The 16654-nt window shown below is 49.1% G+C and overlaps 1 protein-coding gene across 1 annotated transcript in view; it reads left to right on the plus strand.

Annotated features, from left to right (window-relative positions):
- Positions 1-4395, plus strand: part of LOC144725113 (potassium channel subfamily K member 15-like) — a 28816-nt gene extending 24421 nt beyond the window's left edge. Inside the window, exons 2-3 of the mRNA XM_078604584.1 lie at positions 883-1105; positions 3374-4395. Of these exons, the coding sequence (XP_078460710.1) occupies positions 883-1105; positions 3374-4395 (1245 nt within the window). The remainder of the gene's footprint in view (positions 1-882; positions 1106-3373) is intronic.
- The last annotated feature ends 12259 nt before the right edge of the window (positions 4396-16654 follow it).

Below are 16654 nucleotides of genomic sequence, written 5' to 3' on the forward strand. Positions count from 1 at the left end.
CTCCAAGCGGCAAAATGCCAGAGCTACAGTTCAGCCAAATAAAGTGACGACCTAAATGTCAGGTGTTGCTCTAGAGAGCCGTTTGACGCATGCACAAACAAAATATCGAGTGATATCCACAACGCTGAAATTGAGTGATGTTAAGCTGAAGCTAATTCAATATCGCGGGGGGTTTTCTTGGGTGCAATATCTATAAGCACACTGATACAGTGATCTCACGGGTAGACACGATGAACGTTTATTTATTTCAGCTGTCACTGATTTACCGGGTCTACGACCACCAACTCAGACGATCCTCGTGAACGTGGATGAATCACGCGCGGCAGACTGCAACATTCAGCTTAGTAACCCAGAACTCCAGCGGCACCTGCCGATACTTTAAACCCGCGGGCGGCCAGCCACACGGTGCCCTCTGAGCAGAGAACGGCTTTAGCATTGAAACTAATACTAAACTAAACTTTTTTTTATTTTTACCACTGAGCCAGAAAGCTTTTATTTTTTATTTCAGAGTAGCGACCTGGCTCTCACAAATCACGTGGAAATGTATAGCAGCCAAATACTTGATAATAATAAAAAATACGAGAATTAAAAAACCGTAGGATTATAGATTTGAAGCTTTTGTGACTGCAAGGATTCATATTCTTAGGTTTTTTCGGTAAAGCCACATAGGTAAAAAAATTCAAATTAATAAAAGTAAAAATAAAAATGAAATAAAAATCTTTTTTATTTTACTTTTATTAATTTCAATTTTTTTACCTACGTGACTTTACCGAAAAAACCCAAGAATAAAAACCGTAGGTAGGACCCAGTGAAAAATCCATTGCTTGAACCAACGCTGACCATACCCTCCCCCCCATGCGCCCCACGCCCACCCACTGGCAGGTCGGTGCCACAATTTTCGACGCTCTCGAGTCCAAGAACGAGGAGGTGGAGAGGGAGAGGCTGCAGAAGCGAGAGAATCTCCTGCGAGGCAAGTACAACGTGAGCAGCGACGACTGGAGGGAGCTCGAGCGAGTGGTCATGCTGTCGGAGCCGCACAGAGCCGGCGTGCAGTGGAAGTTCGCCGGGTCGTTCTACTTCTCCATCACCGTCATCACCACCATCGGTAAGGGGTGGTTGCTGTTCACGAGCCCTATGATGGGGTGTTGCAGCTCGCTGCCACCACCACCCCCCCCCCCGCCACTCACGCCCTAGGTGAACACCGGCACGCGTGCACGAATTGAATTCCCGTGGGACGCGATCGTAGCGGGTGTCGATAGGAATTGACATCCCACGCGCGATAGAACGCAACTCCGATTCGGGTCGCCCGATGTATCGCTCCGGCGCCTGTCTCCCTGCACTACAGCTCCTGTCACCCTGCACCACAGCTCCTGTCACCCTGCACCACAGCTCCTGTCACCCTGCACTACAGCTCCTGTCACCCTGCACCACAGCCCCTGTCACCCTGCACTACAGCCCCTGTCACCCTGCACTACAGCCCCTGTCACCCTGCACCACAGCTCCTGTCACCCTGCACTACAGTTGCTGTCACCCTGCACCACAGCTCCTGTCACCCTGCACTACAGCTCCTGTCACCCTGCACCACAGCTCCTGTCACCCTGCACCACAGCTCCTGTCACCCTGCACCACAGCTCCTGTCACCCTGCACTACAGCTCCTGTCACCCTGCACCACAGCTCCTGTCACCCTGCACCACAGCTCCTGTCACCCTGCACTACAGCTCCTGTCACTCTGCACCACAGCTCCTGTCACTCTGCACCACAGCTCCTGTCACCCTGCACCACAGCTCCTGTCACCCTGCACCACAGCTCCTGTCTCCCTGCACCACAGCTCCTGTCACCCTGCACCACAGCTCCTGTCACCCTGCACCACAGCTCCTGTCACCCTGCACCACAGCTCCTGTCACCCTGCACTACAGCTCCTGTCACCCTGCACCACAGCTCCTGTCACCCTGCACCACAGCTCCTGTCACCCTGCACCACAGCTCCTGTCACCCTGCACCACAGCTCCTGTCACCCTGCACTACAGCTCCTGTAACCCTGCACCACAGCTCCTGTCACCCTGCACCACAGCTCCTGTCACCCTGCACTACAGCTCCTGTTACCCTGCACCACAGCTCCTGTCACTCTGCACCACAGCTCCTGTCACCCTGCACCACAGCTCCTGTCACTCTGCACCACAGCTCCTGTCACCCTGCACTACAGCTCCTGTAACCCTGCACCACAGCTCCTGTCACCCTGCACTACAGCTCCTGTAACCCTGCACCACAGCTCCTGTCACCCTGCACCACAGCTCCTGTCACCCTGCACTACAGCTCCTGTTACCCTGCACCACAGCTCCTGTCACTCTGCACCACAGCTCCTGTCACCCTGCACCACAGCTCCTGTCACTCTGCACCACAGCTCCTGTCACCCTGCACCACAGCTCCTGTCACCCTGCACCACAGCTCCTGTCACCCTGCACCACAGCTCCTGTCACCCTGCACCACAGCTCCTGTCACCCTGCACCACAGCTCCTGTCACCCTGCACCACAGCTCCTGTCACCCTGCACCACAGCTCCTGTTACCCTGCACCACAGCTCCTGTCACCCTGCACTACAGCTCCATGGCAGCCACCACTGTCTGTAATGCGGCCATCGTAGTCCTGCTGCCGCTGCTGCTGCAACATTCGCCCCTGCAGCATCAGCAGCGTTCAATTTACGCCGACTTTTAAGAGGCACTTAAAGCCTCCCCCCCACCTCCCCCCACCTGTGTCTATCGCCTGGCTTTCGAGCGGCACCAAGCCTCGGCTCCATTCCCCAGCGCCACGGTCATTCGTGTGCGTGAAATGTTGCGCGCGTTACAAAAAAATCACATCGTTATTATTTGCATCGCAATGCCGACCAAGGCAAGTGCTGCCCGGATGATGTTACATGACCGCAGTTGAGAGCGTTCCCAGTCTCATTAGGGATCAGCGCCAGTCGTCACAGCGTAACCCGAACTACTCGATTTCGGCTGTTCATTTGTACACTGATTGGTTTGGGGTCTTTCTCCCGCACCTCTCGTTAGCGCGGTTGGCTACGAACGGTGCGAAAGAAGTCCAACACACGCGCACACACTGGCAAATCTACACCTGCATATAGCGCCCATCTGTTGCATGGGATTGAGTGAGCCCGTGCCCTTGGATTCATCGGTCATCCGCACCTCCTCGTCCTTCACGTTCATATCGCAACAACAACAACAACAAAAACGCTCTTCGTGTCGGTCAGAAAATGTCTTCAACATTGCACGTGCAGAGTGCACCTCGGCTCCACCCGGCTACCTCATGACCACGTGCACTTTTGTAACCCCCCCCACCCCCCCCCCCCGTTCGTCGTGACCCCTCTCGCCGCGCAGGCTACGGACACTCTGCCCCCGGCACCACGGAGGGCAAGGTCTTCTGCATGTTCTACGCGCTGCTGGGCATCCCGCTCACGCTCGTCATGTTCCAGACCCTCGGCGAGCGGATGAACACATTCGTGAAGCACCTCCTGGAGCGCCTCAAGTGCTGCCTGGGTCTCCGCGAGACTGAGGTGTCCACGCAGAACATGGTGACCGTGGGGCTGCTGTCGTGCGCGGGCACGCTGTGTATCGGCGCCGCCGCCTTCTCGCACTTCGAGGGCTGGACCTTCTTCCAGGCGTACTACTACTGCTTCATCACGCTCACCACCATCGGCCTGGGCGACTTCGTGGCACTGCAGAAGAACGACTCGCTGCAGCGGGAGCCTCCCTACGTGGCCTTCAGCTTCATGTACATCCTCGTGGGCCTCACGGTCATCGGCGCGTTCCTCAACCTCGTGGTGCTGCGCTACCTCACCCTCAACACCGAGGACGAGAAGCGCGACTCCAATGAGCGAGAGTCCCTGCGCCTGGCGGCGGACAACAACCAGCAGCAGCAGCAGCAGCATCAGCAGCAGCATCAGCAGCAGTACGTCATCGACGGAGAAGAGACTCGCAGCAACGGGAAGGCGGTGATCATGCCCGCGGCCGCCACCACCACCAGCACCAGCAGCGGCACGAGCAGCGGCGTGGGTCGGTATCACGGCGCCACGGCGCGCAACGAGGCCGGGCTGCGCTACGCGTGCCCCCAGCGGGGACACGTGGAGCGGCTCTCTCCGCCGTCTCGGCTGTCGGCGCCGCAGCAGCAGCAGCCGCGCCTCAACAGCAGCGCAGCGGCGCTGGTGCACACGGGGGCGTCAGCATCGCACCTCGACGCCGGCTTCAGACGGAGCTCGCGGGGGGCCCCGCCAGGCGAAGAGCCCCCCACGCCGCCGATGGCCTCGTCCGCGCTCAGCTCGTGCTCGGGCCTCTGCGGCTCGTGGAGGGAGTTCAGCGGTAGCAAGTGGAGGCTGCTGGGGATTAGGCGACGCTCGCTTTGATGGCGGTGGAGCGTACGGTGCGCGCTGTGTGTGTGGCACACGCGTGTGTGTGCGTGTATGCCACACACGCACACACACGCGTTTTCGTGTGTGTGCGTGTGTGGCATACACGCGTTTCAACGGAGAGTTTCACGCGGTGACCGTGAATGCTGAACGCGATAGCGTTCCTGCATGGCAGTGTTGCCTGAACTTACGAAGCTGTGACTTCAGACGACTTACGTGATGAAATTGGAGCGGTTGAATGTTCCCCGCCACCCCCCCCCCCCCCCCGACGCAATCCCTCATCTCCGCCTCCACTTTGAGCTCTCAAACGCGACGGCATTACAAGTTTGAAACTGTAAAAATAAACCATTGACTTTGTTTTAGATCTTTAGAAGCACACACGCGGGTAAGAGAAGATTAAGAATGAAGGTGGCGCCAGGTTCTTTAAATCTACAAATGTATTTAATATTTTGTTTAAACAACTTGAGAAACCAAAAGACAATGAGAGTCGCGTTTGCAAGGGTGACCTTGGGGATTCGTCTACCGATAAGTGGCGATGATTGCTGCGCTAAATTCCAATTGAGTAATTTGCGGGGTAATTTTTGTTTTTCGTTTTGCCCAAATTTGGACTCAGACGCCAGCACTTATGAATGTCCTTCTCGCGCAACTTAAGTCAGGAAATGTTTAAGGTCCAACTGCGTAGTATTATGATGGTTATTACACCCGCAGTATCAACTAGGGTGGCCACTGGATTCGAACCGCGAACCTCTGCAACAAGTAGGCCACTTCAAGCCGCCAATAATGCATTGAAGTAAACGTAAATGTAAAGCGGTTTTGCGCCGATTGACAAATATTGCAGCCAGCAGCATGGATTCACCCTTATGAGGACTCATCAGTGGGCCAGCCATAGCCAAGTAAAGAATCAATGATCTCCCAAAGTGTTTTTTAAAATATATATATCGGTGAGATAACCACATGAGCCATAGGGCACCCATTACCATTGCAGCAACGTTGGAAAACCATCCGTCACGCTGCCTGAGCGATGTATAATAGCGAAACTAGAAAGGCTGAAAAATAATTTAACCATTTTATCTTTTTTTTATGGACTTCTTCTGACGGCGTTAAAACGCAGTGGGGTACCTTAAGCTCAGAATGAATGCTCACGCACAGATCTTGCACTGTGCGTTGCTGCCGTCCCGTGGTTCGCGTATGGATTGCACGCGGCATGTTGTTTGAACCAACATCACGAGCATGGCTTAGTCCGCTCACTCGGAGCTCAGACTGTGTGGGCCGTGCCTGGGTGGCGTTTTGCGATTTAAGCCCTTGAGCCATGGGCCTGGTGATGGCTTCTAGGCACCACCCAAGGGTGGCAAATGCTAACGCGTATTTTTTTTAAACATGTGATCACACAAGTCCAACGTTGTAGCTTTTTTTTAAAGAAGAAAGATTGAATTATTTGGGCACCGTCGTGTGTTTGATAGAGAATATAATTTTATAAGAGAGAGAAAAAAAAACGGTCGTGATATGAAACATCGATGGAATATGACAGTGAATAGCAAGTGTGTGTATATTACACAGACGGTCAAAAAAAAAACAACGCTTCGCTTTCTGCCCAAGCACGGATACTGCCCATTGATGGACACTTGACAGCATTTGCTACCCCAGCTGGTACCGGACATCCCTTGGCGAACGGGCTCATAGAGTGGGCAACCGCGCACGAAGGTGGCAACCACAACGATCTCGGTCAACGGGCCCGATGATGCAATTAACCCACGTGGCCCACCAGAGCTCGATTGGGACATTTAAGTTTGTGCTGCACCGAGGGCGAGGTTTCGCGCGCGTCATTTGAAAGACGCTTTCACGTTGGACGTTTCCCAGATATTGACCGGGTTTTATTGAGCGAGGGCAATTGATGGTTTTGCGATTGTGTGTATTGTTTTAGTTGTTGTCCTGCGTCCTCAAAGTGCATCGACATGTATCCCACGCACGTGTGGTTTGTATTTTACATTTGTATTACCGGACCATATTCTCTGAATTGTGAGATACGCCTAATTTAAAGCAAGCGTGCGGGGGCGAGTGTTATAACTCGGTTAATGTCGTTGTGCAATGTGTGTTTGCGTGTGAGACCACATTCATTTTACTGCATTGAAACCGGGCATTTGTCTGCATTGCGTATTACTTTCCAGAGCTCTTATAATAATCCGGAGAATGCAGCAATCATCATGAAAACAGCTTCGGCTCAGGGTCTTGCTATTCACGTTGAATGACTCATCTCCAACTTGGCGTCATTTTATCAGAGAGATTATGATACGGGCGACAAAAGGCAAACGTTTAACAAACAACGATCCAAACAACAACAACAACAGCAACAGCGCGCGTTATACTAAATCCCTGCCAGCACAAACGTCCTCGAACGCAGGCGAAGAATGGCGAATTAGAACTGTGGGGTTGGTGGGAGCGGGGATGAGAGAAGGGAGGTGGGAAGCTGAGCAAGGGAAGGAGAGTGTGAGAGAGAGTAATCGAGAATGGGCCTCTGAAGGCGCAGGGGATAAGCGAGGGAAGGTTGTTAGGAGATAATTTAACGTAGAGGGAGGGCGCATGTGGAGGGAGTTCCAGAGGTTGGGGGCACAATAGCTATGTAGTACATTGCTATTTTTTGAAAATAATAATATATTATGTATGTTGAACTTCGTTCGCACCGTACGTAGCCAACCGTGCCAATCGGAGGTGCGGGGGGAAGGACAACGAACTAAAAACTCAAACTAACTCAACACAAAAAGCAGTTTTACAGAAGTGCATAGCTCCAGTGGCTTGCTAATATCGGATGTAGTGTGACTTGTTGTGTATAGACTGGGCACAGGTGTGGTGAGTTGTTGTGTATAGACTGGGGACAGGTGTTGTGAGTTAAGAGATGCAGACAGAGCGTAATTGACATGTACGTGAAATTGATTGCTATGTTGATTAGCACCTGAATTTGAGCTGATATTTGACGCTTCCAATATTTGGACGTGACGCAAACCTTGGGCTGCTTGGGGGCCCTAAGCTTTGGCTCGGTTCGCTAATGCCTGGCGCCACCACTCATGACCGGTGCGTGTGTGTGTGTGTATGTAGCGCGTGTGTTGTGTTTAGTTTGTTTTTCCATTACGCTATATCCACTGTTAAATACGTGGTTACGTTTGATTTCTTTTTTACAAGCAGCTTTGGTCGTAAAACATAATTCATGTGCAAACCGCTGCAGTGTTTTGTATCCAATAGAGCTTAACACAGACACTTTGCTTGTATAGCAAATACAAAGCTCCCACATATTTAGCCTTTAACAGACTGTCGGGGCAAGCGCGTGCCGTCAGCGAGTAGCCATCCATTGAGACCGATACGGCACAAGAGGGGGGTGGGTGAGTAGTTTGGCTCGTCCACCCTCGGTCGACTTTGTCTCACCACTACTGAGTTGACCCAGGAGAGGCCCATGACCGGTTCGGATATTCGTCATCGATTTTTGTCCATGAGCGGGAATCGAACTCGGGTTTCGCAGGGTTCATGGTGCGGTGTGCTAACCACTGTGCTACCTCCTATAGCTTCATCGAGACAAACATTACGCAGACATCACAACGGAAAACTTCCTTGCTATCCGACTCTGTTCAGTCTGTGAATGGAAGTGCGAATTTGCATTGTGTGCACACTTTGAGCCAAGTAAGCAGTTTCGTTGATTCCAAGTTCTACATTTATCAACGTTGACAATTCAAACATGAAACACTCGAGGCTCTAGTACGTTTTTGACAGCACGTGCTTAAGCGGTCACTTGGAATTTCATGGACAGACATTTCATGGAATGGACAAATACGCAACACATTCCTCAATGACACTGTGGCCTTAAACGGGAAATAAAGCAATATATAAGCGACGTTTCGAGCAATGGCCCTTCTTTATAGTACAAATATAAATTAAGGTACATTTCCCGAAACGTCGCCTATTATATTTGTTTACTTTTAAGGCCACATCTTTTTAACAAAGGTGTTGAGTTGTATTTATTTTCACCGCTGCCAACACGCAGTAGCAGCATCACCAAACAACTTGGCATTTGAACATGAATTGGCGGACTGTGGTGGAGTTCAGTTTGGAAATCCTCGGATACATTTATCGTGTTCTCCTAATTAACAGGACGCAACGGTGTTTCGTTTAAAATCATGGTACTGTGTAGGAAAGCGAAGCGTTAGAGAGTGCGTCTCATAACCCGCGTCTGCCTCGTTATGCGTGGTGCCTGACAATTGGCAAATCAACAACAAAACGAACGCGGACGACTACTGCGGTCGCCTTTCGATGAACCCCTCGTCGTGTCATCATTTGCTGCAGATAATCTTGGGAGAGCCTGACTGCCAGCAGCTGTTTGCATGCCAAACGCGCGGTTTTGCAGGTTAATTGGACAATCTCTCCTCTCTCTGCTTGCTCAAACACAGTCGCGCCGTGCCCAGCGAAATCACGGCGTATTTAGTTAACCATTGCTGCTCACGGAAATGTTAAGTTAGGGGCACAGTTTTGGCTCATCCGCTGCTGGTAAATGGCTCCCCATGCGGCCTCAGTCTCGGGGTTACTGGCTTCATCAACCCTCGAGTGCCGTGCCGGCCTTCACAGGTCGCCAACAAAACTTGCCCTCAACAGTTTCTTGAAAGTATACGGGGGATTTTTTTCGTATTTTTGTTTCACGGATATTGGTGCCACATCACTCCATCATGCTGCGCTGGCCTTCATGTGTGCACTCTCCTCTGTCTGTTAAAGGATACATGGTGGCATTGCGTCTATGTCCACCGTGAATGACTGTGGTGTGTACCTATGTATACGTCACGTGATACTCACACACACACACACACACCACACACGGTGTCATCCACTCATTAGCACCCGCTCTCCTAAGTCACATGGGACCAATCATCAGGCTTGTGCGGCGTGTATAGACTACATGATGCATGTGAATGCAGATGACCGATACATGTGTCAATACTTTTAGGGGTGGTTGTGCGACACGAGGGTTGCAGTTTGTGAGCATCTATTATCAGGCGTGGCTCTGCACGTGTCCCTACACATGTCAACTACGCAAGCAGCATGTGACTAAAAGTACTGTGCACTCATTAATTTCGCTAATTTCCTCGACTACTGTGAGGACTATCGCATGCCAGTATAGTTCAGCTGCGTGTTCTTTTGTGCAACACTAACCGAGACCATCAGCACGTTCAAACACAATTCATTATCAGACATTTGGCTGATTGGGCCATTTCAGGAATAATTACACTGGTCAACACACTTTTTCTGGCATAAGGTATTCCAATGGTTTTAAGGTAATTTTGGGGTGCTGATTCCAAATCTGGCATCAGTTTTTGTCCATCACATCAGGTTTTTGAGATATCAAACATTGCATGTTCAATAAAAACTGCAGAAGAAAAATATTAAATAAATGTGGATATCTACATAAAATTATATTATAAACACACTATCCTAAAAATACAGCACCATATTTTAACACTAAAGCAGTCACTGACTCGCAACAACTTGCAAGCATAAGTGACAGAGTTAATTTCGGGTAAAATCAATGAAAATGGGGTAAGCCGATAGCATAAAAATTATGTGATAGAGCAAATCTGAGATCAGATTTGGAATCAGCACACTGAAATTAGTCTAAAACAGCTGCAAAAGTCCAGGCCAGAATTTTTGTTGTTGTTGACCAGTGTTATTTATCCGACTGCGCATTGAGCCCACAGCTCAAACACGTCTCATAGGTACCGCTCAGGGTGGCAAATACTAACAATATTTTTTTCGAAGCATTGTATCTATGGATGGCAGCATCCGCATGACAGCAAAGTTACCGCGGTGGCGTTTAACCAGAGGACAATATAATTGCCATGGGTGACGTGGTGTGCTCGACAGAGAGATATACTCATGTTGGAAGAAAGTAATCGCGCGCAGTGTCATTAGAAACAACTTACGGAATATGAAAATGAAAGAGGAAGCATGTCTATGTACAGACGGCGTGTGTACGCTCAGTTTTATGCCCACTCTGGACACTGTCTAAGTTGGACACTGGTAGCATTTGCCACCCCCCAGCTCCCTCTCGGTTAATGGTCTATCACAGGACTTTGTGCGTGAGTCACGCCAGCTCGCCGTTTAACCATGGGACTGGATCACAACATCGAAAGCTCGCCCAGCGCTCAATCGAACGCGCGCGTTTGCGTTGCCTGATTTCTCACCAACTCACCAGGGTAAGAATGCCGTTAGTCTTCTTCTTCTGCGTTGAGAAACTCCCCGTGTTTAACAAAAAAAAAAAGACTTTTAAAGTTGAACCGCCGTAAATGCTCTTCGCCTAGGAGGCGGCCGTGCTGCAACGGTTGATGAGTGCGCCCCTAACCCTGAGCCACTTTACAACGGATGAGAATGCTCGACTCCGGCTTGCCGCTGGTAAATCTACCGAAGCGCCTCGAGGCGCACGCTACCACGTGTCGAATCGCGTGTGTGGGAATCCACGATGGAGGGTTTTTTTCCCCTCTTCATTTTATTTCGCGCATTGCATTTAACGGGTGCGCACCGACCTCGCAGCCACGTGCGGCCACCACATTGACCGTTAGCGTTCTTGTTTTAAAGAATCAATTCTGTCGAGGCATATCGCGGCCCCCTGAATCGTCGTCACGCCTCGCGTCGTCGCGGACGGGAGCATGCTGCTCGTGCCGAGCAGAGAGTTGGTCACCACCGTGGGGTCTCGCGTCGCTTGGATGTGGGTTAATATTAGAGAGGGTCAACACGAAGTCGTTGGTTAGGATCAGTGGGAGGATGAGTACTCATGGCTGTTTGCTTGGAGTTATGGTGAATAAGAGGGCCATTCCTTGTGGCTAGAATTTGTTTGGATAATCTGCACTGCTCCCAAACCGCTTGCTTCTCCCCATTTAAACTTAGCACCTTTTCAGTTTCCTATCCGATGTCCGCACCGCGTGCGTGTTGTGTGTGGGGTGCGTGTGGGGTGCGTGTGGCGCGTGAGGTCATGTGGTGCGTGTTGTGTGTGGGGTGCGTGTGGGGTGCGTGTGGCGCGTGAGGTCATGCGGTGCGTGGGGTCGTGTGGAGTCGTGTGGTGCATGGGGGCATGTGGGGTGTTGGGTTGTGTGGTGCATGGGGTCGTGTGGGATCGTGTGGGTTTGTGTGGGATCGTGTGGGTTTGTGTGGTGCATGTGTTGCGTGGGGTCGTGTGGCGCGTGGAGACGCATGGGGTGAGTGTGCTGCTTGTGCCCAGGACGCTGTAACTTGATTGTACATCGGCGTCGTTAACAGAGACGCCGTGTGTGTATGTGACAAACGCATCAGAATGGCACGACCTCTCGCAGTGGGTGGTTAAGAGTTCTGGATGGCCGGTAAAATGTTTCTACGTAACTTAACGTAATATTTTGGCGTGGTTCCGCATACTTTGTTTATTTGCGTGGTCAATTTCTACGGGGATCTGCGCGGTTTTCAGAGTTGTTTTTGAGCTCGATTTTGAAAACGCAGTCGCATTTTTACACATTGCGTAATGTTGACCACTCAATTGCTCCTGAGACCAAAACAATGCCATCGGCATTTGGACTGAGCATCCATTAAATCCTTACACCCCATCGATGCAACCGATCCGACGCGACCGCTGACATCGAGTGCGTCATTGGCGCTCGCCTGCAATAACGTACAGCGTGTGGGCGTTGTTGGATCGCATATGAGATGGGGCAACGTCATGCGCTCGAGATACCTGCAGTTCAAGGTGCTGTCCGTTTGGGGGCAGCACGCACGCAGCTTGGCTAAAACGTTCGTGAAAGAGGCCCACCTGGAAAAAGAAAACTAGCCTTTGCTTAACTTCCTGAGCATTGTCGCGGGTGAACAATTAAATTGATTGTACGTATGACTCCGTTAATCTCCGAAATAACTTATTTGTATTTTTCACACTTTGCATACAATTATCGGCATAAGATTCCAATGCGTCGGAGTTGATGCCAGCCCTCGTTTGAAGAGAGGCGCGTTACCCATAGCTAAAGTATCCTAAAAAACAATTAAGATTTTTAGAGAATGGTCAAATGAACGTATTCGTAAATGAGACCTGTAATCAAAAAGGGGAGAGGGTATTTTGGCCGAACATCTTCCCCCTTTGGCCCGACGTCTCGGAACAGGTGTGAGTCGTGTACCCACAGAAGACGGCTACGCAGTCATTAATTCGATGCACATTGTGATGAATCACAAAGGCTCGTGCCAGCCGAGAAAAATCTTACTTCATATCAACCTCACCATTATTGAATTGCCTGGACCAGCACCAGGAACTGAATGTACGCATTGCACCTCGTCGATTATATCCAGGTTATGTAAAAATGTATGTAAAAAAAAGCTAAGAAAAGTGGGTTGTAATTTAAATAGGGAGAATAAAATTGTAGTTTTTTTTTAAATATGCTGCAACAATGCACTATTGTACTATGATGTCCTAACTTGCGGTGTGTGTGGGTGACGGTGGCGCCATGGAGCGTCAAGGGGGTGTTTCACTGTATTATATAACCTGTAAATGATGCTTGTTTTCTATCAGGCTTTGCAATAAAGAGAGACGTTATTTACGCAGCGACAAAAAGAAACCTGGCTGCGATGCACACAAAAACAAATCTTTCGCTTTGTTCTCATTCAGCGCTCGGAGTTGGCGGAAGGTCACAACTTCGAATCCTGGTTCGTAATTAAGTTTTTTTTTGGGTTAGATCACGTAAATATAAATGCGTCGTCGTTAAACCCACAACCACCCGACACAGCCAATTTAGTACAGGTTTACCACGTAAACAAAACGTGCCAATTCGTGAGTACATCTGCACAGCAATGTGTTGGAGAGTAAAACCCACAACGTTTACAATTCGAGTACGACGTTTCGCTGCTGATTACAACCAGCTTCGTCAGGTGATTGGCCCGGAATTGCGAATACGTCTTCCTGGTTCGGTCTTAAATCGAGGAGTAAAGGTCATGTTAAACCCTGCTTGTGGAGGTTGACTCAGCCCATCAGCCCTTCCGGGCTCCATATAAAATAATCACCGTAACTCTTTGTCAGGAATTCACCACCGTTGTCCTCTATGGATAGAATCCCCCCCCCCCCCCTTTGCCACCCGCCATGCGAATGTGGAATTACCACCACTGGTTCAGGACTGTAATCAGGAGATGAACGCCAATATCTCAATGTTCATTTCAGAAGAACATCACCGACTCAAGTGCTATTCAAACTTGAACGCGATAATTGATCGTAGCGGAGCATGTAGCTTCAAAACGATTCTTCCTTAGACACGTTATTATGGTGGCCATATTCTGCGCTAAGCCTCTGTATTTACTTAAATCGCGCATGTACTAATGTTTTAAGATATGCAACAATGCATCGAGTTTAAATCAATTATAGCGCTCAAAGAATCATTCAGTCAATATTTGTCCACTCAAATATGTTGCATACAATCGGTTAAACCTAGCTCACGCAGACACTGCACGTACTACTCTTTCGATCGCAATCGAAACGTCGTATTCTATTATTTAATTTATTTTCTTTCCACGTGACTTTACCGAAAGAACCAAAGAGTAATTCCTGCAGTCACGAAAGCTTCAAATCAAGACGGCACGTACTCTATAAATAGATAAAGGTGCAGCCCTGCAAGTGCGTGCTCGGGGCATACTGCTGGAAACAAAAATATCTCCCACTCGAGGGAGTGTTCGAGGGTTACCTGGTTTCCTCGTCCCCGTTGGTCAGATGTCTTAGAAGAGGTGGGCGTTACTCACACTTTACCCCACCACAAGCCGCCCGCCGATGGACTAACTGCGCTGAAACCCATCAACACCCCTGCTTGGGAGGGCAGTGGCGCTGAGAGAGGATTTAAGAAACTTGCGCCGTTGATTCAACTGTTGCGCTGGGAGACTGAGAATCACATTGCAATTCCAGCGTGCGAACCATGGCAGCTCCAGTCCCACTGTTCAACACAATGTAAACAAAATTATATATTTTTGGTTATTTTGGTAAAGCCACGTAAATAGAAAATGAAAATAAAATAAAAATACAATTAAATTAAAATTAAAAGCAAAAAACTACGACGCTTCGATCGCAACACAATCGGTCTTCATCAGGCCATCGAAACGCTGTGGTTTTTTGCCTGCTGAAGACCGCCTGTGTTGCGATCGAAACGTCGTGGTTTTTTCCTTTTATTTCATTTGTTTATTAATTTTAACTTAATTACTTTTTTATTTTCTATCTACGTGACTTTAGTGAAAGAACCAGGAATATAAATGCCTGCTGTCACGAAAGTTTTAAGTCAAAATATAGTTTTATATATCCTAATATATATATAAAATATATATTTAAAAACATTCTATGTTGACCCTGGCGAAAACTGTCAAAGTTTGAGCGCTCATATGAGCATCGTGCTGTGCTCATCTTTTCCTTTGTTGACCTCAGCTGAAGGCAGACATTGCACACTCCTCTGACAGAGGCAAGATTATCCAAATAACAATTGCTGCTCACTTCCGCAAAATTATGACCAGGGCTGAATGGACGGATGCTTGAATCCACCAAGACCCTAACACATTTCATAATTGTGAGGCCACAATTTAAGATATGTGCAAGCCAAGGTGGAAACAAAAACTCTGTCACGAGGTCTGAAAATTGTAACCGGGACAAAATCAAAGTTTGTTTCTTAATTTATTTGGGACACGTGGATAACATTTCTCAAGCCAGGACTGTCCTAGGCTCCACGGTGGTGAGATGTTAACTACTTTGCTGGTATACAGGAGGTCGTGGGTTCTATCCCGACTCTGACACCGGTTTACGAAGAGTTTGCACGTTCTTCCCGTGGTTGCGTGGAATTTTGTCCGGGTGTTCTGATTTTCTTTCTACATTTAGAAATATGCCTTTAGAATATTTGGCCGCTATAAATGTCCACGTGATAAGCCACTTCGTTGAATAATCATTCTGTGGCCAGGTCGCTTCTGAAAAAGAGCTATATAGCTCAGTGAGCCTTACCTGGTAGATACAAAATAGTTTGAAAAGTGTTAAAAAGAAAGACCTAACAATTAGACGCCTGAGGATGGATTGATTCCCCGATTAAAATAGATTATGCTCACACACGAATGCATGCTGTTTAAACAAATCACATGCAAATGTCACGTTAATGTTCCTTTTGTGCTCAAGGCGCCATCCAGAAATAGACACACACGAGATGCTAAAAACGAGACAAGAACAAGGGGTAACTTTATTTTTTGGTACTTTCCCCACCACCCCCCCCCCCCCCATGGTATTCCAGTCGTGCTACCGGAATCATTCACGAGACGAAGGACCCCTGAGGATATCTTGCACGGCAGTTCGCCCCACTGTGTCAGAGAGCGGCCGTGGAAGAAATGCGTCAACAAGAGACTTTGGTGGACAAAAAACGGCATTTGTATCCTTTAGTCCAGGGGTGGGGAACGTCCGGCCCGCAGGCCGTACAAGGCCCGCGAAATCATTTGGTCTGGCCCTGCCAAGGCAACCGCAGGCGGGACTCGAAATTCAATAAATCTAGGAGCAAACCTGGAAAAGCAGTTGTGGGTAGCAACATCATCAATACCAGCTAACATCACACGCCTCGCAAAAGAGAAGCAGTTCCAGCCATCACATTAGGAGGCGAGTTAATTAAACGTTTGACCAAATATAGCGGGCTAATTTTTAAGTTGATAATTTTGTATGGCCCGCGAATGATGTTATAAATATCCAAATGGCCCTTGGCAGAAAAAAGCTTCCCCACCCCTGCTTTAGACAATAGCGGGCGCATTTTACCATACACTCAATTAAGCCGCTATTTTTTTTAAATATTGGCCGCTGGAATGTAACCAAAAGATGTATTTAATTTTATACACCACATATATAATGGCTGAGATACATACTCGCTCGTATTGAATGTGGCGATGCGTCTCTCATGCACAGAAGTGTGTTGTGAGTGGCGCGAATGGCAGGTGCGGATTATCCCCACGTGTCTTCGTACCTGTCCCAATTAGTGACACGTTCCCAGGATTAATGCGTGAGTTACACAGCGCTCAATTTCAGCCAGAATTATTTTGGCATCCAGTTACATCCATGTCGCCTTAAATTGGCCTCGTGATGCTGCGGTGACTGTGGGTTTGCGGTGGTGTGCAAAGCCGCTCATAGGATTATAGGAATATAGAATACAATAACACAGGGTCTCTAGTGGTAGTGCCTTACGCCGTTAATCCCTGCTCCGAGCCAGCCTTATCAGCGTTCTAGTAAATGTCC

Source organism: Lampetra planeri, chromosome 22 (assembly GCF_965212315.1).
Source record: "Lampetra planeri chromosome 22, kcLamPlan1.2.h2, whole genome shotgun sequence".
In the NCBI taxonomy this organism is placed as follows: Eukaryota; Metazoa; Chordata; class Hyperoartia; order Petromyzontiformes; family Petromyzontidae; genus Lampetra; species Lampetra planeri.